The following is a 25,042-nucleotide window of genomic DNA, read 5'->3' on the forward strand; positions in this document are numbered from 1 at the left end:
GATAGTTACAGAAAGGAAGTTCACAATAAAACAGTATATTTACAAGAGAAGAGGAGCAGTCATGACTACATGAGTCTTTGTGCTGTCCTTCACTGATGCTGAGTTCCTCTGTGTTCTGTGTAGTCTAGGACTGTAGGAAGGACTTCCCTCCCTGTTTATCTCATGCTTCTATGGGCTCAATAGTGATGTCTGTCCTGTGCATGAAGTGGACAGACAACAACTGTGAGTCAAAGATCACTCCAAGGTAACTCATCTAACGTCTATGTTTACAATGTTTGTACAACGACATGCTATAGTGATTATTTATTCCACAATGAAGACTACTACAACAGCTATGAGAGGACTTAGAGGTAAAAACAGTAGACTCATTCAAGGGCCGTGACTTCCAGAAGACCTTCCTTATGGAAATCTTTGTACAGTATAGCAAATTATTTGCTGTATTTTTTAATTAGAGATATGATCCTTGAAGAAGTGAACACTACAAAGGTTTCTTAGTCTGAGTTAATCTCACCTGAACTAAAGAGGCATCTAATCCAAAGTGCTGTGATTAATAAAACAGAACGTATCAGCAGCATGTCACAGATATGACAGCCACAACATGTCAATTCATTGATACATACAGATCTATCCTATAGATATACTTACACTTCTGTAAAGGCAGCAACAAAAAAAAGACAATAATTAGATCAGTAACAGAAAATCTTTGTAAGGTTCATGCATTCGCTCACCACACTCCACTCACCTGCTGGTTTTGGGGACATCAGAGTCAGAGGAAGCTCCACAGTGACATCACTGAAAATTATAGGTTTTATAATTAAGATGTATTCAACTGTAATTTATATATAAATCAAATAAATATAACAAAAAAAATTCCTATGTACCTTCCTGTCAGGCCACCCAGCAGGCTTTGGTGAGAGAGACACAATAAGAAACTCTTTTTCAGCACTGTTTGTAACAAAATAAACAATAATATGATTAAGTAAATGTTTGATCAGGCCTCACCCTCCGCTGGACACCATCAGGTTGACCTTGACTTTGTAGGAGACGATGATTCCCTGCATCTCTCTGTCTCCTTGACTCCTGCATGGAGACAGGAGAGTTTTCATGTTCAGGGCTAAGGGATTGGGTTTAGGACACTCTAAGTGGATAATGCAACGCTTAGCTGCAGCACTCAATAAGAAGATGGAAATCTGCCCGGCTCTCCCTGTAAGCCTGTTTAATCAGAATGTCTTACAGTGTTGTGGACGCTAAGTGGGTGTCCTCGTCTTTTAGCCGGCCGTCCACTGCGATGCCACGCTTCTCTTTGTTGTTGTTGAGCAGGGGGGTGATCTGGAAGGACTTCTCAAGTGTAGAGTTGGCGTTTACTGTCTCTCTGTAGATAGTGATAACACACATTACCATTACTCATTAATAGCCACAGATAGTGGCAGAACATGCACTTCTTACATTAAACTAAATTTAAATTGACCTCAGTGAAACTTACCCAAACTCCTGACTGCAGACTTCCTTGGTGTAGGTGTCAGATGAGTAGAGAACGACGTTTGTTAGCTGCTCCACTAAATAGAGTGAGAAATAATCAATATGCACATCTTCCCTTCATCTCCACTACAGCTACACAAACAGACATCATTGAAAAATATTCTTGTTGTTTACCTGCAACTTTGATTTTCTTCACAGTCTTGTTAGTTTCGTTGTTGATTTTGACTTTGACAGTGATTGGATCTCCATGGTAATAAATCTAAAAATAAGAATAAATCACTCATATTTTAGCAGTTTCATATGCATTTTATTGTGCTGGAAATACACTTCACAGGCTTCCATGTACCCCTTTTTCAATGGCAGCTTCTAAGTGGACTGGTTTGTCACTCATCATAAACTGCTTGGAAATCTCCGCCGTGGGTCCAGGCTTGTTAGTAGCCGGTGCAAACTGTATTTTTTTAATCATCAGACGGCAGGTATCCCTGAAACCACAGAGGAGGCATTCTTAAAGGGATAGGCCTTTGTGTGTATGTATACAGTGATAAGTTTAAATGTCTGCTCAGACTTACTTCTTCTCAATGACTTCATCTGCGTTGTCAGGTTCGTTGGCAATGTATGCTTTAATCTCAAAGTCCACGCCACAAGCCTACAGCAGAACAAAACCCAAATACAGTGTCTATCAGACATGTACTGTGATGTGTAGGAGTGAACAAAAAGACAGTAGTTGTACCTTTCCACTATCATTGGGCCCAGGCTGCAGGGCCACTGAGCAGGGGAGATCTGCTGGCATCTGAAACCAACAAAGAACAAACATTTTCAATGGACGACTGACTAAATAAACATGATCTGCGGCTGAAAGCAGAGAATAGATCTGATGCTCTCTAACCTGGAATGTAAAGGGACATCCCTGCTCCCCAGCTTTCTTCATGAGAGATTCTTGCATTGGTGTTTTAACTGCACTGTCACCTGTAGGTGGATACACCTGCATGCGATTTACCCAGATGTCTCTTCTGAAGGACAGTCCAATCACATCTAGATCGTCACTTCCATATCGAAAGGCACAAGCCAGGTAGACAAACACTGCACCGGGAGAAGATATCACTGCATGTTAGCCCTGTTAGTTACAGAGGGGATCCACAGTGTGTAACAGCAGAGTACCTTTTCTGCCATCAAGACCAGATGGGTCCACTTTAACGACACCATCTGCAAACAGGAGGAGGATCAATCAACACTCTTAAGCTTCACAGATACTGGCACATACAGTGTATAAGGAAGCTTTTGTCCCACACACCGACCACTTCCACTGAATCCACATGGTCCACGAAGTCTCTCTTTCCCAAGTACAGAGCGATCTGTGAGAAACAGAGGAGCAGAGGAGGAAACAGTTACTCCTTCACCAAGGTTACAAGTATTCAGAAGCTATTTCTGGAGGCTGGAAGAGTGGCATCTAAACCGTGCTCCTCCCTCCACCCAAGGGTGCCCTGTAATGACTGCACTGTAGAGGCCACTCACATGCCCGTTGCCACTGGTCTTCTTAAATATTCTTGAAAGAAAAAAAAGGGAAAGGAATGTGAATGCATTATTTTACAATTGAACTGACTTTTGGTGCAAACTAACACACAAGAGGCACAGGAGCAAGTCCAAATGAATCCCAGCCTGTAGTCTAATCGTAGCTGCTTCATTCATTTTATCACAATTCATTTTTTTTCCTTATTCCAAAATTGTCTTATGCCATCTGGATTAGTCCTTTAAATGCAAAAGTGCTTCCTGCTGCCACAATGTCTAACTGTGGATGTAATGTTTTAGTCCATATGGATAACATTTGTAGTAGTAATAGTTCTGTTTGCTTAGACAGGCTGTTTTACGTATGTTTTATGTAACTAGGTTACACTGTAAGCAACTTTTATGCATCTATGAAAACAAGTAATCCATGGAATCCATCTTTTATCTTCTACCATCAACGGCATGCAGTCCGTTTTATTTTATTCATTCATATCCTCCATAAATAATAAAGAATAAGCAAAAATTGTAAAATATTAAATTTAAACTAGCTTTTTTATTTTTTAAATTGCTGAGTATACAACTAAAAAAAAAAACTAAATATAAGGGTAAGCCTTTTGTACTCACTTTGCCATGTTGACTGCAAAAGGCTAGATTCAGTCTGCAAATAAAAGAACAGGTGATTTAACCCTTACAGCACAAATCTATCATTATTAGGTAGAGTAGTTAAGTAGATCAACCAAAGAAACTCATTGACTGATGAATCAGAATTAGTGCATTTCCTAATGTTGCTATTTCGTTATTTAAAAGAGAAGTGTGTTACTCACCGTCCCTTCAGTTCTGTCAGCGTGTCTTCTCTGCTGTCCTCTCTAATCCTTCACTGTTGATACTCTGATACTGCTTCCAGCTTTTATACTATGACCTCCCAACCTCTGAGCCCTCCCTTCAGATTACCCAGCCTAAAACAAGGATCTGATTAATTCATTATAATGCCACTGTTTTGGTCCTCGGCATGTGTAAAAATAAAGCTGTGTATGTGCCTTTAAAATAATAAGCTCAGAGGTTGTGTAAGTCATGAGTTTGGGAAAGATATAGAGCTCAGAAAGGGGCTGTGTCCTGGAGTAATAGTGTGTTGGCCACAATATTCTACAGTACATGTGTATATGAATACGTTTTCTTAAGTTTGGTGGAGGAGTAAGGATATAATCATCCAAAAGGTTAAAAGACTGTAAATGGACTGTGTGAATTTTAAATTCAAGGACTTCCTTTCTTATAGCTTAGACTGGAGTGGTATTAGTTGGATTTTAGTTGTTATGGTAGCTGGGAAGACAGATGGCCTCTTTGCCAAGCCTTGCACAGACTGCGCTCATGGAGGGTTTACAGAACGCTAAGTGACCTGCTGTTGTGAAAGTGACATGGCTTCAGCCATCGATTGGTTTGAGATTCTTGCCTTTCGGGTTGCTTATACGGACTAATAGCAGGACTTGGAAGTTTGGTTTCCTGGGTTGTGTTAGCTTTCACACCCTTTTCGATTTCTTGTGTCTGTGTTTTGTTCATATTTAAGTCCAACTGCACCAGATTTCATAATGAAACAGACTTATTCAAGCTGTCTAGGTCTGCTTATTTGGTGTGCAGCATGGTTGGATCACAGCATCACCTGTTCTTTATTATGTATTTGACAGACATGCACATCTCATAATGGTAATAAATGTAGCTAAGTGTAAACAAGTGTGTCCTGATTGTGTTTGATCTTGACTTTCACAGGATCAATATGACTTACAGGTCTGTCAAAGCATATTAACATGAACATTTTCAGGATGAGGCCTTCCAAGGATCTTCTCATGCAGGAATAATTAATTGATCAATGAGGGATGTGGATGATTGGTTTTAGGGACAGATTGTAACACCTTGGAAGCTAAAAGGTAATGAATGAGATTGGCGGATGTTTGTGTACGTTATACAGGGGCATAGTTTGAGAGATCTCTTTAAAGCTGCCCAGACAACACGGCACAGGTGTGAATTATCTCACCGGATCATCCGTCAGGACGTTAAGCTGTTTAATAGGATAAAGCTCTTATCATCATTCTATATTGGTGCTCTACAGAGACCCACGGCTTCACTCATGTATGTACTGTGTTACTCTTCAACATCCTGTATAGATGAAGAGCTGTGGAAAGCAGGCTTTACACTGTTCAAGTATATAAGATGTAATTGTAAGAACTTAAGCTACTTTTTCAAGAGTGGAAGCAATTTTGTGTGTTGAGTATTTTAAAAACATTTTAATTTGTGTGTGCATTAAATAGTGTGGATGAAGTAACCCTCAGTAACTGACATTAAAAAAAAATCTTATGTAATACTGTAATACTTCATGATGGACATGGTATTCTGTTTCGGCTCTGCAAGGTTACATACACTTAGATAAGCCACTTAAGAGTTAAGCTGGTGTCCTTTAGGAAAGCACTTTATATAGACAGTCTATATTGTCTGTCAAAGGGAATGCTGACTAGTCCTAGTGCATTACAGCAACATGGGATTACCGTGTCTTAACAACACAATCTTCAGTCTGTTGCTAAATTAAGCCAGAGATACAGTGTTGATAGACACTGGTATACAGTACTGCAGATGCTGAGCTAGTCAGTGCAGCCTTCAACTACTGAAGTGCTGTCAGTTTGACCTAGAACGTGATTTGTTGGTGTTCAGCATTACAGTCAGAATCACTTCTTTGAAATATTAACACACCTGAAACACTGAGGGAGGCATTTTGTTATGCTTCTTAACTCCCAGCTGACCTCCGACTGACTGTATTTTTAGCAGCTGCTGCTTGCTGATGCTGTAACATGAAGGGTTGTTGTTGCCTTCACCTGGAAAGATGGCGGTTATGAACCCATGATCATCCACAATAACCCGCCACCTATTTAAGAATGAAGCAGGAAGTAGCTAGTTTATGGACAGTATTGCATATCATTTTGTAGTTTGAACAGTACGTGGTTGTATTTGCCGTTTTAAGAACATCGTTTTTTAAGCCACTTAACGCTAATGGTGATGGTTTTAGTAGCACTGAACATGTTTAATAGAAATCAGATACATTTATGCAATTAACTCTGTTATCTTTATTCTTAAAAAATACACAGTATCTGTCTTATGTTAGATAATGAAGGCCTGGCCGACTGCCTGGCCTGGATTATGTAATACACTCAACAAAAATATAAACGCAACACTTTTGTTTTTGCTCCCATGTTTCATGAGATGGACTTGAAGATCTAAACTTCATTCCAGATACACAATATTACCATTCCTCTCAAACATTGTTCACAAATCTGTCTAAATGTGTGATAGTGAGCACTTCTGCTTTGCTGAGATAATCCATCCCACCTCACAGGTGTGCCACATCAAGATGCTGATCTGACATCATGATTAGTACACAGGTGTACCTCAAACTGCCCACAATAAAAGGCCACCCTGAAATGTGCAGTTTTGTCTCACAGCAAAATGCCACAGATGCCACAAGCATTGAGGGAGCGTGCAATTGGCATGCTGACAGCAGGAATGTCAACCAGATCTGTTGCTCGTGCATTGAATGTTCATTTCTCCACCATAAGCCGTCTCCAAAGGCGTTTCAGAGAATATGGCAGTACATCCAACCGGCCTCACAACCGCAGACCACGAGTAACCACACCAGCCCAGGACCTCCACATCCAGCAGGTTCACCTCCGAGATCGTCTGAGACCAGCCACTCAGACAGCTGCTGAAACAATTGGTTTGCATAACCAAACAATTTCTGCACAAACTGTCAGAAACCGTCTCAGGGAAGCTCAACTGCATGCTCGTCGTCCTCATCGGGGTCTTAACCTGACTCCAGATCGTCGCCGTAACAGGCTTGAGTGGGCAAATGCTCACATTCGATGGCGTCTAGCACTTTGGAGAGGTGTTCTCTTCACGGATGAATCTCGGTTTACATTGTTCAGGGCAGATGGCAGACAGCGTGTGTGGCGTCGTGTGGGTGAGCGCTTTGCTGATGTCAATGTTGTGGATCGAGTGGCCCATGGTGGTGGTGGGGTCATGGTATGGGCAGGCATCTGTTATGGACGAAGAACACAGGTGCATTTTATTGATGGCATTTTGAATGCACAGAGATACCGTGATGAGATCCTGAGGCCCATTGTTGTGCCATACATCCATGAACATCACCTCATGTTTCAGCAAGATAATGCACGGCCCCATGTTGCAAGGATCTGTACACAATTCTTGGAAGCTGAAAATGTCCCAGTTCTTGCATGGCCAGCATACTCACTGGACATGTCACCCATTGAACATGTTTGGGATGTGCTTGACCGGCGTATACGACAGCGTGCACCAGTTCCCACTAATATCCAGCAACTTCGCACAGCCATTGAAGAGGAGTGGACCAACATTCCACAGGCCACAATAGACAATCTGATAAACTCTATGCGAAGAAGATGTGTTGCACTGCATGAGGCAAATGGTGGTCACACCAGATACTGACTGGTTCTGAGTCCCCAGACCGCCAATAAAGCAGAAACAAAATGCACATTTCAGGGTGGCCTTTTATTGTGGGCAGTTTAAGGTACACCTGTGCACTAATCATGATGTCAGATCAGCATCTTGATGTGGCACACCTGTGAGGTGGGATGGATTATCTCAGCAAAGCAGAAGTGCTCACTATCACACATTTAGACAGATTTGTGAACAATGTTTGAGAGGAATGGTAATATTGTGTATCTGGAATGAAGTTTAGATCTTCAAGTCCATCTCATGAAACATGGGAGCAAAAACAAAAGTGTTGCGTTTATATTTTTGTTGAGTGTATAAAACAACCTATTTCTGAAGAGGTGCTGCTGAGTATTAACTAAATGGCACCTTTTTAAGCATCTCTGTTACTTAGATAAGGGCGTCTGACTCGAGCAAAATCATGTGAATTAAACTCACAGCTGATCTGACTTTTAGATTAGAGAACATCATACATGGTGAGGTCTATGTTTCGGTCTCAGTATCCTCTTCAGGCTGTTGCTATGACAGGAACCAGATCAGCATCACACAACTGCTGTTTCTGAGAATGACAACTGTGATGAAAAGACTTTATACAAAGGCGTTTTGCAGCATTAGTGGTTTAATATTGTGGTTTTGGTCAAAGTTATATCAGGCTACCATGATACGTTTCCTCACCAGAGCTTAAGCACTAATGTCTGTGGGTTTGTTGGAAAAAAAATGTTGGTCTGTGCTGACACATCTCTGTGAAGGTTGCTTCAGTTTTCACACAGCATTGTCTAATTTAGTAGCCATTGGCCCGCTGAAGATCATCGTCCAATTTCCCCTCTAGTCCGGTTGATACTACCTACCCATCCATCATCTGTTAACCCGCTTTGTCCTGCAGTGCAGGGTCACGGGGGGGCTGGAGCCTATCCCAGCTAAGTATAGGTGAGAGGCGGGGTACACCCTGGACAGGTCACCAGTCCATCGCAGGGCAACACACACAGACAAACAACCGTTCACACTCACTCTCACACCTACAGGCAAGTTAGTGACCACTTGACCTAACAAGCAGGTCTTTAGAATGTGGGAGGAAGCCGGAGTACCTGGAGAAAACCCACGAAGACCTATCAATCTTTCCAATATAAGGAGAACAGAAAATAATGTGCAGATATTTAAGGCTGTCAAATACTTGCTGACTTTGGTAATCCAGAAAGCATTCTTGCACATAAACTACTGAGTAAGAATCAAAATGTGCCAACAGAGGAGGAGAGGTGGAAAGAGGTGGAGGGTGGCATCAACCCAAGTTTTGAAGTGCTTAGTTCCATGTGTTATTGCTAAATAAATAAAATACATGTATTATTTGTGACAGGTATACACATCTGCAGTCGTAATTGTCTTACTGAGAGCATTAGTGTACAGCTGTGACATGAAATTGCATATCGTTTATACATTTTCTGTACTGAGGATAAGCAATAATAGATTGAGGGTTAAGAATGTGCATCATCAGATTGGGATGTAACTGCATCTATTTGTTTTATGGGGTCTGTGGTTGGTGGTCGACACATTTCTGCTGAGTAGTAAGAGGCAGAGCAGGAAATGTGGAACTAAACAGCTTCCCACAGGGTTATATGCTCTGGCTAATGGAGTGGGAGGGACATAGGAGGCTCTGTGTAATGGGCGATGGTTCTAGGAGAGCAAAAAATAAGAAAGTTAGGGATGATCATAACCATATGGGAACTGTTTTGCTGAGAGGGAAAACAGGAGTGAGGAAGAGAGGAAGGGAAGAGAAGGGAGGGTGGAAAAGGAGGAAGAAGAGTTGAAGTGGGTATGCTTGCCAGCGGATGAAATGTTGTGAAGTTGTTTTAGAATACTGAGGATTAGCCTGGTGGCTTACCTGTGAAGGAAAGCTGTGTTTTCTGTGTGGACTTTCAGGAAAGGCCAGAGGCAGCGGGAGGAAGAGGAAAATAGGCAGGAAGAGAGAGAGAGAGGGAGAGGGAGACAGAGAAAGGAAGCAGTCTGCTGTTTTACACACTGGTGGTGAAGTTGAGCTCCTCACAAGAATTCTCCTGGCTGTGTCCGCCATCTGGAATGTGGAGTCACTTCCTCTGTCTGCCCTGCGCTCTAACGGGGTTGTCCTCTGTCTTTCTGCTCCCTCCCTCTGCTCTGACAGCGCTGTGAAGACCACGCCGGTGCAGATAGCACTCTTCTGACAAGACACATGCCAGCACACAATCATCCAGCATGAAAATGAGACCCCCGGAGGAGCCTGCATCTACCCAGACACACTCAAAATGGAATCTGGACTTGGAACAAGCAAAGACAAATGCAGTCATCAGCTGAACTTTTTTGAGGGTGTTCCTATTCCCTTATATGGCAGCAGAGCTGGGAAATCATTTGAATTAGTCTGGTTTCTGTTGCATGCCTGTCTGGTTTTAGTGCTGACTGAGTTCCATCTGGTATGTTTCTGTCTCTGCTGTGTGCGTGTGTGAGTGCATGGGCGATGTGTGTGTGGCTTGATTTGTTTGTTTTGCCATTCTTGGTTCTTCTTTTCCTGTTGTTTGCATGTGGGGCTTTGTTTTGGGACAAGAGGAGGGCCTGTGTTTGTGGTTAAGCTAGAGGCACCGTCATTGCCTCAGGGGTGGCTGCTTTATTCAGACTCTGCACCTCTCGCTGTTTTTCCTCTACCTCTGCCTCTCTCCCTCCTTCACACTACTGTGATGGTCTGTGTTTGAAGCAGCACACCCACCTGGGTGCAACCAAAAACTGAAACTGCGTTTCTTTAAGGAAGTAATTTAGCAGAAAAGGGGGACTGGAGCTTCAGCTGAGGACCAGGGCGTTGTTGGAGTACACTAACTTTACAATTGGCTGGATGTTTCTTTCTTTTTCCTTCAGTGCAACAAGATGTGTGACCCAGAAGGAACCAACAGGGACCCAGGAAGTACAAGCTGATAGGGTTATTTGCTTTAACACATGAAGCAAATGATCATGGGGAAGCTTTAAATACAGACCACTCTGTTGCCCTCTGATGACTACGGTGACGGACATCCATCGTGGTGCCGTTTGAGCAAGTTGGACACAGTGAACTTGCATTAAATTGTCAAGTTCTTAACCTCATGTGGATTATTTTTAAGAACATATCTCTCTCTATTGATTGCCATGGCAACTGCACCATGGTATCATCGTGACATCAGCCGTGTGCATGCAGAGGATTTGTTGGCACGGGCAGGGAAGGATGGCAGCTACCTAGTGAGAGACAGCGAGTCTGTGCCAGGAGCCTATGCATTGTGCCTGCTGTGAGTACACACAGACACACACACACCCACACGAGTGCTCTGTCCTACCTGTCCCAGTTATAGCTGTAGTGTAAATTGCTGATTATGTATGAGTATTGCCTGACTGTTACTATATACAGTATATCTATATATATGTATATCTATCTATCTATCTATCTATCTATCTATCTATCTATCTATCTATCTATCTATCTATCTATCTATCTATCTATCTATCTATAGACAAAGAAGACAAAACATAAATAACTTTTTTATGTAAAGCATACGTTTGGCATATACTATTGGGACTACTCACAAATACATTTTGTGAAAAATCTTTTTATCTGGTGGTGCAGTGGTTAGCACTGCCCCCTCACAGCAAGCAGGTTCCCGGTGACTGGGGCCTTTCTGTGTGGAGTTTGCATGTTCTCCCTGTGCCTGCGTGGGTTTTCTCCTGGTACTCCGACTTCCTCCCACATTCTAAAGACGTGCTAGGTTAATTGGTCGCTCTAAATTGCCCATAGGTGTGAGTGTGAATGGTTGTCTGTCTCTGTGTTGCCCTGCGATGGACTGGTGACCCGTCCAGGGTGTGCCCCGCCTCTCACCCAAAGCTAGCTGGGATAGGCTCCAGCTCCCCATGACCCTGCACTGCAGGTCAGGCGGGTTAATAGAACATGAATGGATGGATCTTTTTTTTTATCTTATTTTCAGTTCAGCAGCTTCATGCCCCTCCTCCCTGTCATATCCATCACTTTTGCCAACACCTAGCAGCAGACAGCAAAGTGGTGTGCGCAGATTGGGCCAGTTTCACACATACACCCACTCCACGCTTAGCCTGTTCTGTCCAAATAAAGTCAGTTTCATTCAGTAAACCTTAGCTTATGTTTCCTCACTTACCCCCCTTTCTTCCCTGGGGCCCCTAAAAGTGGGAGGGAGCTGCAGCAACCGCACTTTGCCGACTACCCATCCGCCCGAGCCAGATACATTCCTGAAAGCTGAGCCTGGCCGCTCACAGTGGTCCCTCTTTTCCTTCATTCTTTTCCCAGTGCCTCATCCTCCTCTTTGACTTCCTTCATTTTCTTCAGAGTTGTATTTAGTTGTTCTACTATGAAGCTCCCATGTGTTATAGTAGCTGGCAAAACGCTGCACATCTTTATGTGCATCAGTGATGGATATGATGATCAGAGTGTCTCCCACTTATTGTATAACTGAAACAAGCTGCAACATTAATGATGTGTAAAACACTTGGCACCTTGTTGAGGAAAATTACAGTGTCTTTAACGACAGCTGGAGCTTTGGCCCTCATTTTAATGTTTGCTTGCTAGCAGCTACACAATGCCAATAATAACAACAGTTGTGTTTGTTTTTGAAAGGTTTCAACGTCATGTTCACACATATCGTATTCTTCCGGATGCAGACGGTCTTCTGGCAGTTCAGGTGAGCATTCATCACAACATCACCCTGAATTTTCTCTTCGTAAGATATAAGTCAGAATAAAGAAAACACGATGTCTGAAACTTTGGAGAAAACTTTACCCCAGCTGGATCCGATTGAGTTATAAGGATCAAACAATGGTGTCTTATTGCTTGTTGTACAAAGAACAGGAACATGTTTGTGTTTCCTCCGTACAGGCTCTGCAGTAACTTTGTTGTTTGAATGGCATCTCTGCCATGTGGTTGCATGCTTGCAGCATGAGCTCAGCAGCACAGAGGAGAAATTGTTTTTATGTCTCAGAGATTCCTACTCAACCCACACACTAGGTCATTGACCAGTGGGTGTGCTTATTTGTTATGAGTATGTATGGGACTGTTTGTATTAGACATAAAGAGACCGTTGGATGTGGCGGAGTGAGCCAGAGATGGTATCTGTTGGTTTTAATTCTTTGAGGGGGGAGGGGGGGATTTACTCAGCTAATGACCTAATTATTAGACCATAAAAACACCCACAGCACAAAGTTTGCCACCACACAAAAGTCGGTGAGTGAAAGTGAGAGCCTGTGCGAAGTAAAGTTTTTCAGACACTAACCTATTTTTTTCTTAACTGTCCTCATATTGAAGTCCAGTGATGAGTTTAATAATGATTGTCTGGCAGTTGTTTTTAAGCCCTTTACTTGGAAAAATCCTCTTCTTTCCAATGAAGACTGTGCTGCTATTTCAGTTGTTTTTCCACTGCCATCAGTATAAACCTCCAGTACGTATTTTCCCTCACTGGATTTGCTCCACTAACTGGCTAGTCGCATGCTTGCCTTTTAGTTTTTCCAACAGGGCCGTGGAGATATTTTAGGGCCAATTTTGTCTTTCACTGTCTCTTATTCCTTTTTCATTTCTTTTTAATTGCTATTCAAGAGCTCTTTGTGGTATAAAAATACTATTTGAAGAGTTCCTGGCAAAGGAGACAGGTAGCCAGAGCCAAAAAAACGGTTTCTTTCTCCGCAAAATGAAAACAAAAACTTCTAAAAAGAGGGCACAGGAAAAGAGCTCACTTGGTATTGTGGTCTAATGTGTACCATGTTGATTATGTGCATGTGAATGCTGGCACTGTGAGCACTTGTATTTAGCCTCCGTTTTGAGTTCCACTGACTACTCCTGCAGTAGGGCAGGATTTTGTGAGAAAATGTTGTTCTTGTGGCTTAAATGTGTGAAGATGTGTGTAAAATACAGATGCATGTGAGACTCGGGTGCTTTTCTGACACATGACAGCAAAGTTCTTCTGCAGTCAGGAAGTTGCTGTCAGTGATGTCACCTCTCCTCTGGGTGCAGGGCACAGCTTTGTAAATCCCCCTGGGATATGAGCTTTTTTATCACAGCTCATCATCTGTATGTTCTCTCATGCAAATAAATACTTCTGCTTTGCTCTATCAAGCACGATTCTGAAAGATGAGTGGGGGTTAGGGGCCCTGTGTGAAAAACTGGATGAAGTATGCAAGTTAAAACTGATTAGTTGTCCAGTTTAATACATATAGGACAATACATTACATTTGCATTCCAAGGGTTTTATCATCTTTAGTTAAAGAGGAATAAAGGTTGTAGATTGCATTAGGTTTTTTTTGTTAAAATGTCCAAAGTCCTTGGTTGATTGTTAAGTGTGAATACACACATAACCTTGTAGCTACGCATTAGTTTTTACTCCGATCTGTATTTTATACACCATCTTTCAGCAGCTTTTTTTATTTGAATTACTCAAAGGAAATTCAGCAAAACACTTAAGGAAACTGAATGCAGCATCACTACATTGCATGTTTCCTTATAATATGCATCTGTTATGAACTGCAGTAGGTTCGTATTCAGTCTAACCTTCCATGCTATGTATATATAGTGAATGTGCTGCTGTCGTGTTTCTGGCTCTCACAGACCACACAGGGGGTACAGGTGAATTGTTTCCGTACTCTGGAGGACTTGGTGCTGGGGTACCAGCATCCCCACAAAGGCTTGGTCACTCCTTTGCTCTACCCTGTTCCTCGAGATGCAGACACAGGGGATGAGAGTTCAGGTACAGGTATATTTACATATTAATATACTTAATGAAGGTCTTGTTGTCAATTAATAATGTTGCTGTTGTACATTTGTGTAAGTACAGATGATGAGAAGCCACCTCCTCATACAGCCTCTGTCAGCACAGTGCCTTTCACTGGACCCCAACCTAAACTGGCCCCTCATGCCTTTTTCCTAGATAAACTGCCAGAACTGAACACATCGAGGTATAACTGCTCCACTGCAGAGTTGTTCTGTATAATGTCTGTATTCCGATTAGCATTATAGTAACAACATCAACAACAATAAAATGATATCAGTGATGATGATAACTTATTAGCTCTGTATTTGTTAACAGTACTGCAAGTGATGTGATTGGCCTGCTCAATGACTACCTCTTCAGTGAGCTGCCGCTCGACATTGAGAATGTGCATAAAGGAGCAACGACTCTGTGCCACCTCAAGCGCACTCTGGGTGCTGCCTGTCAAGGCCTAAACAGGTGAGCATCTCTCTGCAAGTCATTTTCATTTTAATGGAGATGCAGGTGTGACGTCTGTTGCTGAATGTGTTATTTATCTGCATTTGCCAGGACAGTGGCTGCAGACTTCTTTTAATTGTTAACATTTTTAACAGTTGATTTGATGAGTTTTGTTGTGTGTTGATTGGCTGCGCAGTGAGATTGATCTGACTCTATCAAGTCTGGAAACCCTGGCCAAGGTCTTCGACCATCCAAGCTGCTCTTTAACATCTACCAAGGCACAGGTGCAGGACAAACCTTTCAGAATGCTTTTAAATCTATTTTCTTTCAACAATTTCTCAATGATAACATTCACACAAAGGATGACAAGCTCATTTCTTCTTGTTTTGTATGTCAAGGGTCCAGAGATGGAGATAGACAGCTTGTTGTGTAAGATTTCAGCACTGGTCAGCCTGCTGTCTTCATTGGAGAAAAAGGTGGGCTTATGTCCAATGAAACTTCTGAGAAGCCACTGCTGCCCAGAACAACCCAGATAAATACTGCTGCAAATTTGACAGAATGACAGAATAGAATAAGTTTTTACAATGAAACATAAAAGACACAGTGACCATATTTGTATTATTACAAATTATTATTATAACACTGGTTAAATTGTAAAGCCTAAATATTTTCTGCCCACAAAGGTGTTAAAAGCATTACAGGATGCTGTGACCAATCACAATCTGGCAGTGCAGCAAGTCCCGCCCCCTCCTGAACCAGCACCCACTGTTGAAACGCCTGTGAAGAACAATGCCAGACAGCTGCCAGTCCACTTCTTTCAGGTAAATTAGAGTAATAAAAATGCACCTCATCCTATGACCAAAAAAGTCCACGGTTATCCTGTGTGTTCTGTTAAAGTTTAATATCATCGAGCAGGACAGATAAACTGACCTCTTGCTCTGGGTGCAGGTGAAGATGGTGAGGTATGGCAGACAGACTGTGTCTGTGGATGTGAACGCGGGAGTGCTGGTTTTTGATAAGAAGGCTGGTTCATTTGGCATAGAGAGGGTCTCACATGACAGAAGTAAGAAAGTATTTGCTTTAGTGCCAGTAACATCTTATCTGCTTGCAAATACATAATATAATATATAATATTTTTATATAAAGTCCTTCAGATGATCAAGTTCCACAGCAGTCCAGCTAAGGTACGCATTGTGATTGACAGCCAACACAGCACACCGCGGGAGATGTCTTTTGAGAGTGCAAGGGTAAGGCAGCATAACAGGCTCTGTTATTTACCTGAGTCTGCCACTTCTTTTACCATAATTCAGTGTCATCTCTTTCAGAAATGTGACTCCTTCTGCCAGCTTCTCCAGCTGATGAAATCCAGACACTCTCAGCGGAGTGAACCTGACATGGTTTCTGTGTTTGTTGGCACATGGAATATGGGTAACCATTAATAATGAGGACAACATTTTACTGTCCAACAAAAGATAACTCAGTGTTTTGCTGAATTAACACTGAGTGATATTTTGAATGGCTAATTTATGGTTTTGTTTTGTGTATGAAGGTGGTTCCCCTCCTCCACGAAGCCTGCAGTCATGGGTGACCTGCTGCGGTTTAGGACATACCCCTGATGAGTCCACCGCCTTGCTCCCTCATGACATTTACGCTTTGGGAACTCAGGAAAACCCTCAGGGGGAGAGAGAGTGGACAGAACATATCAAAGCAACTCTTCGAAGCTATACTCACATTGACTTCAAGCAAGTAAGTCTCCTTTATCTAACTTCATCTTGTGATGTATGTAAAGTGGTGAGCTTCGTCTATAAATATACCAGATTTCACAGAAGAAAGATTCATAAATTTACATACTTAGAATAGTTAGAAGGGGAACTTGGCTGATTTCTACATCTGTTTGCAGGGGATTAATATGATGCATGAGAAAAAATAGTAGTTGTAACTCCAGAGGGACCAGTAGAAAGTCCGAAACTTTGTATACTCGCCTCACTTTCCTAAATGCTCCTCACAGAGATCGTAATCACAGAACTATCCAGATGTCGCATGATTACATCATATGGTATAATATTTATAATATTATAACATTTGGAAATATTACCATTCTTTATTTTAACACAAAATACAGACTGACAGGAACCTTTAAAACTTTAGGTTCACATTTGAGCCCAATCTGATTTTTTGAAATTTAAAAACACAACAAGGATCTTCTAACAGCTGCTTGAATTAATACACACACTCAGTGAGGTATGTCACACAATTAGTGTGTGACTGTTGGGTCAACTAAAGTGGGTGAAATCTACTAATGCATGTCTCGTTTCAATCATTGTAATGTGTAATGATATCCTGTAGGTGGCAGTGCAGTCCCTCTGGAACATGAGGCTCGCTGTGTTTGTGAAGCCAGAGCATGAATGTCGCATCAGTCATGTGAACACGGCCAGTGTAAAGACTGGCTTGGGGAACACATTAGGTAGGCTGCTCATCATAAATGAACACAAAGTAGATCATGACTGACACCTCCAAAAATATATATAAAAAACAACAGCAACATGCACTGTGTTAAACTGGAGGATTAAGATTGACAGTCTCCGTTGTTACAGGAAACAAGGGGGCCGTTGGGGCCTCCTTCCTCTTCAACGGAACGTCGTTTGGGTTTGTGAACTGTCATCTGACCTCTGGGAGTGAAAAGGTCCTGAGGTGCGTTGTGTGTATTACGAGTGTGCGCTCCCTGTTTGCATTGTGCCCTGTTTTAAATTGTGTTTCTATCTTATATTGATGTCCAGGAGGAACCAAAACTTTGTGGACATCCTCAGGCTGCTTTCTCTTGGTGATAAACAGCTCAGTGCTTTTGACATCAGCCTGCGATTTACCCACCTCTTCTGGTGTGGAGACCTAAACTACAGGCTTGACCTGGATGTCCAGGTCAGACTGACACACATTGTCTGTATTGTGGATGGGGTTTTCTTGCATTGTGCAGTAAGATTGACAATAATATTCAACTTATTGCACTATTATGAAAGGTCCTCTTTTTCTAATATTGTGTGTAAGAGCAGGTACAACCACAGTCCGCCTCCTTGACGTCTGTTTGATTCTCAAGAATAGGACCAGTTTTTCTTTCACTTGCTGTTTGCTTTCATTTTAAATTCAGTCACTTTCAGTCACTGCTTTGCTCATTTAGGCAACAGCACTATTTGGTGAAGCAATGATCAAGATTTGGTTCCAAAGGCACTCTTTAATGTCACTCACAATAATCTTGAGGTTTTCAGGCACAAGTTTAACCTTTTACATTAAAAGGCTACAGCACTTTTTGTGTGAGACTGGGCTGTGATGTTCTGTGTCCTCACTAACACTAGGACATCCTGAAACATGTATCAAAGAGGGAATTTGAAGAACTCATGTGTGCAGACCAGCTGACCCGAGAGAGACACAAGAGGAAGGCCTTTCTCAATTTCAGTAAGTTTCACCTGAAAGCTCTAGTCAGTTAATTACTGTAATAAAACACTAAATAAGTGATGAGTGAAAATGGATTCTTTTTATTCTATTTAAATAATTATTTTTAGGTCTACAGCCTTATCTTGCTCTGCTGTGTTTCTCTGTTTGTCATGGTTAAGAGGAAGAGAAGATTGCATTTCCGCCCACTTATCGGTATGAACGTGGCTCTAGAGACTGTTACCTTTGGGAAAAGTACAAGACCTCAGGCGTGAGTAATTTCTTGTTACACAAAAGCACCCTGCATCATGCAAGCACAGGAGTAAATACATACAATAAAAACATATATATTTAGTGAAAAATATGCATGGATAACTTTATGTTGTTGTTTTTAGACATCCTGGTGTCACCCTTATATCTGTTACATAAAGGATCTTCTTGTATCTTCATATTCTGTTCTGTTGTAAATGAGTCAAAATGTATAAAACGTGTTGCACATCAGGCCCTCTGAATAGATGTATTTGTAACTTAATCCTATTTCAGTGGTGTAGGTGACTCTGACAGCAGCTGCCTGGAACTCTAAAAATAGGAGGCTAATTCTTAACCTCTCTAAAACATGAATGTCTGGCATAACACAAGAGACAGCCTGCCACAGTGCTGCTGTTTGATTTTTGCACAGACAAAATGTTGATGATTTCTTTTTGCAGGTGCGGGTCAATGTTCCATCATGGTGCGATCGAATTCTGTGGAAATCCTACCCAGAGACACACATCATCTGCACTGCATATGGTAATGAAAAAAATGAAAAAATAAACTACTAACTACAGCTAAAAGCATTAAAAGTCTCAACATAGACACATTTTGTGCTGCCTTACTGAATTGAATCTATGGTTGATTCGTTTTAATGTAAAACACTTTCAAAAGAACGCAGGCCTGAGAATAAATAATGGACAACCTCTATAGTCTGGTTTGTGGCTTATGATAGAGACAGACACATTTCCTCTCTTTGAGCCTGAACATCTGACCAACTTTAAAAAACTATCAAGACATAACAATCACTGGCTAGAAGCAGAACTATTATTTCTGTCATGTGGATAGATGAAACCTTCTGGTATATCTATCCACATGGCATACAGGATAGTTAGGGTAGTTTTGCATCATCATAATAATAATGTAATTGTCTCCTACCAGGTTGCACAGATGACATCTGTACAAGCGATCACTCACCTGTTTTTGCCACATTTCAAGTAGGAGTTACATCACAGTTCACATCCAAAACAGGTGCTGTCATTTTAAACACAATACGTCTAATATGACTGAACCCTTTCATTAAGAGTTTTGTCTTGTCAATTTGAAAACAGATTCAAATTCCAGCATGGAGCGAGCCTGGATAGAACTTGAAGGTATGGAGGCCATTGTGAAGACAGCAAGCAAGGCAAAGTTCTTCATTGAATTTCATTCCTCATGCCTGGAAGGTATGGTGTCACATCAAAAAGACATTTTCACGGCAGCATGGTAGCAGAATGCGTTACACACATATTTCTTTTTTAGAGACACGGCGCTCCAGCGAGAATGACTCGCAGAGCTGTGATGTTCCAGGGTTTCTCAAGCTGGGCTGGTCCTTCAAACAGCTGCCAAAGGTCAGAGGCTCAGCCTGTTTGTAAATGTGCGCATGTTGTCTGCTGTTTTTATTCATTTGTTTATTTCTCTCACAGCTCCTTCCAATTATGTCTGACATGGAGTATCTTCAGGACCAACACCTGCTGCTGTCTGTGAAGTCATGTGATGGCTTTGAATCATACGGTTGGTCACAGGACGTATTTATTTTTGTCAAAATGGCCTTGACTGGACTTCTAACCTGTTCTCTCAAAGACCCCAACAACACATTGCAACTAGCAGCACAGTGCACAGTTGTGTTCTGTAGGGTTCATGATCCATGGTGCCAAATAAAAGTATAAGTGAATAAAGGTTTCAATATGCTATTAAATGTGCTGCAAATAATTTAATATTACATCCAATAATTTGATTCAGTTTTTCTAAATGTATCTGATTTATTTATTATATATTTATGCGTTTTTCTTCCTCTTACATTTTCAATATGCCTGAAGGGGGGTCAAGTGTGTGTTTGGGTATTTGGCAGTTTTACTGAGACCTGCATGTTCATTCTATAGATATGCTAAAGAAAGAACACATTTGTCAAAATATGTAGTACATGTCCAATAGTGGAGTAATTACTGTTATTAAATTAACTAAATATTAGCTCAGTCATTCATCCAAAATGTGTGTTACAGGTGAATGCTGTGTGACTCTGCGTTCTCTCACTGGTGCGTCGGAGCAGTTTGAGACGTTTCTGAGCCACAGGGGTGAGGAGATGGGCTCCATACGAGGCCGCATCCGAGTCCATGTACCCAAGGACAGACGAGGAACGCGCATGAAGATCTATGGTGCGCAAGCCAAAATGATCCTTTTCCTTGCCTCTGCTTTGCTTGCACTATCACTTCTCACTAAACTTTCATCTCCACTGTCGCTGCATTCTTTGACTCTTCTGCAAGGCTCACATTGCTTCCTCTATTTGGTTCCTCAATGATCCCTGCCTTGGCTTTACATTTGCCTGGTATCTATCGACCGCTTCCTCTTTTGGCTCCCGATTGACTGACCCTGACCAGATGCATCCTGAGACACTGAAACAGGACAGATGAGTATTTTGCCACCAGGTCAGGCACAATACACACAAACACCACCATGTTGTTTGACAGCAAACAGACAGCATTTGGCCTACACACACACACACACACAGACTTTTGAGAAGTTACATTACAAAATGAGATGTTGATTTCCTCTGGGGACTTTTTCAGAGCTGGTCTGTTTTGAGAAGGAGGATAAAGGCCCTGGGAGGGGACAGATGTCTCCTGCTGTGACACGGATCCCAATAACCAGGTGAGGACCAGTTAAAGATATCCTAAGCTTCTTCTTCAGGCTAAAAAGCACTGGCGGGGCATCAACCCAGCGTTACATTTACACATCCCTACCACACTTCATGGTTATGTTACTATGACAACATCATGACAACATAACATGCACCAGCATCATTCAGTGCCCATCAGATCTGCACCCACGGGTGTGCTTCCCTGTCTCTGTTGCTTGAGATTTTAAAGACATGGCAGGAAGTTGTTTCTCCTCCATGTTTTTGGTTACCAAGGTGTCCTGCAAATTTGCTGAGTTACCTGAATAACACCAACACCTTTCTAAAGGAGCTCTCTCCTCTCTCCTAAGGTTATTGGAAAAAGATGCTGGTGCTCAGAAAAATATTGTACAGATACTAAAGCAGTGAGAGTTTTATTATGTTATGTAATGTGTTTTGTCTACCTGCAGGTGTTCTTAAGTTGCTGTTGCTGTAGTGAAGGCCTGTCCTTTAGCAAAACAAGTCAGGCTAGAATTCTTGTGTTCCCTTTGTGTCAGTACCTGCAACTACATGCCCAAGCAGACGTTGGCGTTAAGACTTCCAAATACTTATGCTGTTACTGTACTAAGAAACACATTACAAAGTTCTGCCAAGGGAGTTTCAGAAGCAATTATATGTGATTGAGTTGGCAAAATTCAGCACTTGTATATTTATTGCAGGTCCTCTGCAGTCCCTCACAAACAAACTCCAAGCAGCTACACCAACCCCGCCTACTTCATATTTGAAGGTGTGTCAGTGACCCGCAGGGTGGAGGAGGCCCTGCCTCAGCGAAGGGACCCTCAGGTGATCTGGTCTGGTAATGAGGCCCTGCAGCTCCCAAAGGTCTCAGGACGTCAGGGCTTTGAAAGGAGACCCAGCCGCAGATCAGACTTTACAGAAATTGAAATTCCAGTCATCCTGCCTCAGTACACTCCAACCAATGACGTTCGCACATCTGAACTCAACTCCTCCTATCAGCTTTTCCCAGCCCCAAATCCACCTCCCATCCATCCACCAGCAACTAAAGCCATCTCACAGTACCAGGAACAGACTTCACAGCACAGAGACAAATACCACCGGAAAAATATATTTTCGGACTCTGCACAACCTGAAGGCAACTTAAGGAACTTGTATATGAACCACTCTGCAATCATCAGGGAAAAAGCCAGACATCAGCTTCTTCCAGAAAGGACACATTCCAGTCAAGCACCCAAAGCACCGTTAGCTTACCCCTACACCCCCACTCACAGAGCACACTGTCAATCTTCTGCTTCCTGGTTGGTGGAGCAGAAGCCCCCTGGACCTACAGGAGATAACTCACTGACTGCTTTGCAAATTGCCAAGTCCCTCAGCGAAGTTGACTTCTTCCCAACAGAGCAGAGAGACCCGTCTAAACCCAACCATCGGTCACGTTATCGAAATGGTCCTTCTGAGGAGCGAAGCTATGGCTGGGAAAAAGAGGTATGACCCCCCTGCTCTCTTATGTTGAAGGATGTTTTTTGTTCTTTGAGAACATTGGTTTTACTTTATGTCAATACAGGTGTCTGTCCTCCAAGGTGCACCGGAGACTGTGCGAGAACTTCTTAGTACTCTGGGTCTTCAAAAGTACACCCTGGGACTTAGCCTCAATGGCTGGGATGATCTAGATTATTTCAGGTAAAATGAACTGAATACATGCACAGATAGGAAGAGTAAATGCTTTTCTCAGTACCCATTAGAAAAATGAAAGTGAAGGGTTGTAATTTTCTGGAAGCCAACCACACATGAACAGAAACTAAGACCACATACGCATTAAGCTCCTCGTAGTGGTTGTGCTACTTTAATGCAATCTCAGTGTTCAATGGAACATAAGAGTTACTACAACATTTTGTAAAAACGGGAAGTGGTTTAAAATAATAGAGCACATTAGAGCTTAGTAGAAATGTTATAGAAATGTTGTTTCACTTGATTCTTAACATATATTTGTTTGTAGGGAGTAACCTTCACAAGACAGTTGCAATAAAATCAGCTGAGGGCCAAATTAAATTGCTTCTGTGCATGTGACAGTCATGCTCATCTTAGTGAGATGAGCGTGGCTATCAGGTTAGCAACAAGGACCTTATTGGGGTTACCAGTGCTAAAATAAATCCACAAATCATTCCAGTTTTCCTCTGTGCATTATGCCAGAGAGAGAAGGACACCCATTAAAACATGCACTAAACGACTTTGGAAGATACTTGTTTGGTGTCATCTATTTAACAGCTTCATTTTAACTGTTGATAAAATTGAATTTACAAGGTCCACAGGCTTCCATTAGGAGCATTGAATGATTAATGGCCAAGTGGAAAGGTGGACTCCTCCAAGCAACATGTGTACATAAGGGACGGCAAGGATTATGTTTTGATACTCCAAAGGTTTTTAAAACTAGAAAAAATAGATTTTTAAGACACAAAGACATAGCATGTGTTTCTGTCATCTGACACTGGCAATGACCAGCCTGCATGCTGATTTTCTGGATATATTACACAGCTTGTAATATGGCTATGTAGCAGAAAACCAAGCAGGCAGCCGTCTTTGTGAGGCAACAGGCCCGTGCAGGGCCCTACTGGTTGTTTTCCAGGCACTTCAGGCAGTGTTGCATTTGTTGGTTCATGGCTGTTTAATTGGCTCTCTGTCGTCATGCTTGACAAGATGACAGGTGTAGAACATATAAAGGAATCATAGTTCTCTGGACAGCACTACTGATTCTATTTATCAATAGTTATCAATATTAGTGGACATTTTTTCAACCCAGTTCTTAGATGTCTTTAAGAATGGAATTAATATTTTTCAAAGCCTTTAACTCTTCTAGTTAGTCCTTTTAAGGTACAGATAAGTGCTAAGATGCTAACACCATGTAGCGTTACATAAATTTATGACGTGTCATCCACAGTGGCATCACAGAGGAAGATCTGTGTGCTGCAGGAGTGATGAACCCTTCACACAGACGCAGAATCCTCGAGAACCTGCCGAGGAACTGGAACTGACTGACGCACAAAGCCTGCTCAGTTATAACTGGAAGTACTGACTTATCAGACGCAGCCCTGCCATATTTTCATTCGCACCATCAATACAGTAACAATAGCTTTTGAGTGTCAACACAACAAGAACATATAACAGGAAGTACCCACTGCCCACCCCCCTTAATTCATCTGTCCATTGTGATAGGTTTGTAATATGATTGGAAAGCCTTGAAAGATGTCTTCAGTCACTGACACACACAAATATTGATTATGTTGTCAAGGTCTCGTTGATTTTGTTGTCAGTGACTACAAAAATACTGTCCTTCAATTTCTAGTGTTCCCTCAAGGCTAGTGTTTGCCATTCACCTTCATCCCTTCTACTGTGTGCTTCTGTTACACTGCTACTAATGAGCCTAGACCTCAGCCTGTTAATGCCCGCAGGACATAAAATCCATCCATATCTACTGGAAGACCTGATGAAGAGCTGGTACAGAAGGACCTGCCATATGTCATTTTGTTTACTGTCTCATACTGTTGCTATCATGTCACTTAATCAGCACATTTGTCCACTGTGCATGTTTTATGTGCAATGTTTACAAAGTGCATAAACTCTCTTGACTGTCACCAAGCAATCACTGAAGTGTCACTTAATGCTGTCGAGCAAAGAGGAGAAATCCTTTCATCTCTTTCTCTCATCTCCATATATCTAGCCCGTTTTCACATGGCTGGTTTTGGTGAAAGGCAATACAACTTATTTATTAAAACTCTATACAGTACATTTTAATTGATTTAATTGACCTAATTGATTTGATGTTGTTTTGAATGTAATATCTGAACACCTTAAATTAATATCTAGAAACGTTCCGTTACACCCTGATGGAAAAGTCATCAGAAGTTTACTGTCAACACCTCTTAAAAATATTTAACCGAAGCATCAGTACACTAATTATGACAAAACAACGCAAATATTTATAGGTCATCTGGTAATAACATTTTAGCTCTTAGAG

At 41.8% G+C, this 25,042-nt stretch overlaps 2 protein-coding genes across 4 annotated transcripts; one reads left to right on the forward strand and one right to left on the reverse strand.

Annotated features, from left to right (window-relative positions):
- Positions 1–159: 159 nt before the first annotated feature.
- Positions 160–24,649, forward strand: inppl1b (inositol polyphosphate phosphatase-like 1b). 3 transcript variants are annotated; one of them, XM_028416920.1, is made up of 28 exons: positions 160–244; positions 9,641–10,763; positions 12,116–12,179; positions 14,093–14,231; positions 14,319–14,439; positions 14,571–14,711; positions 14,887–14,974; positions 15,089–15,166; positions 15,374–15,511; positions 15,639–15,753; positions 15,837–15,937; positions 16,016–16,118; positions 16,240–16,436; positions 17,037–17,154; positions 17,285–17,381; positions 17,468–17,606; positions 18,038–18,137; positions 18,296–18,384; positions 18,821–18,902; positions 19,305–19,394; positions 19,475–19,588; positions 19,665–19,753; positions 19,829–19,916; positions 20,405–20,557; positions 20,969–21,050; positions 21,735–22,515; positions 22,595–22,710; positions 23,966–24,649. In XM_028416920.1, the coding sequence occupies exons 2-28, from the start codon at positions 10,627–10,629 to the stop codon at positions 24,057–24,059; spliced, it is 3,654 nt and encodes a 1,217-aa protein (XP_028272721.1). In that variant the 5' UTR covers positions 160–244; positions 9,641–10,626; the 3' UTR covers positions 24,060–24,649. The 3 variants fall into 3 exon arrangements, with proteins under 3 accessions (XP_028272721.1, XP_028272720.1, XP_028272722.1); XM_028416919.1 differs by lacking the exon at positions 160–244 and having other exon boundaries at positions 9,235–10,763; XM_028416921.1 differs by lacking the exon at positions 160–244 and having other exon boundaries at positions 9,235–10,763; positions 22,611–22,710.
- arr3b (arrestin 3b, retinal (X-arrestin)) lies at positions 687–4,007 on the reverse strand. Its single transcript, XM_028416957.1, has 15 exons — positions 3,807–4,007; positions 3,607–3,640; positions 2,992–3,022; positions 2,771–2,831; positions 2,638–2,682; positions 2,366–2,559; positions 2,210–2,269; positions 2,049–2,125; positions 1,826–1,961; positions 1,654–1,738; positions 1,484–1,556; positions 1,235–1,372; positions 1,003–1,080; positions 882–905; positions 687–792 (listed from the first exon to the last, which is right to left on the reverse strand). The coding sequence occupies exons 2-15, from the start codon at positions 3,612–3,614 to the stop codon at positions 687–689; spliced, it is 1,116 nt and encodes a 371-aa protein (XP_028272758.1). The 5' UTR covers positions 3,615–3,640; positions 3,807–4,007.
- Positions 24,650–25,042: the final 393 nt, after the last annotated feature.

Source organism: Parambassis ranga, chromosome 10 (assembly GCF_900634625.1).
Source record: "Parambassis ranga chromosome 10, fParRan2.1, whole genome shotgun sequence".
NCBI lineage: Eukaryota > Metazoa > Chordata > Actinopteri > Ambassidae > Parambassis > Parambassis ranga.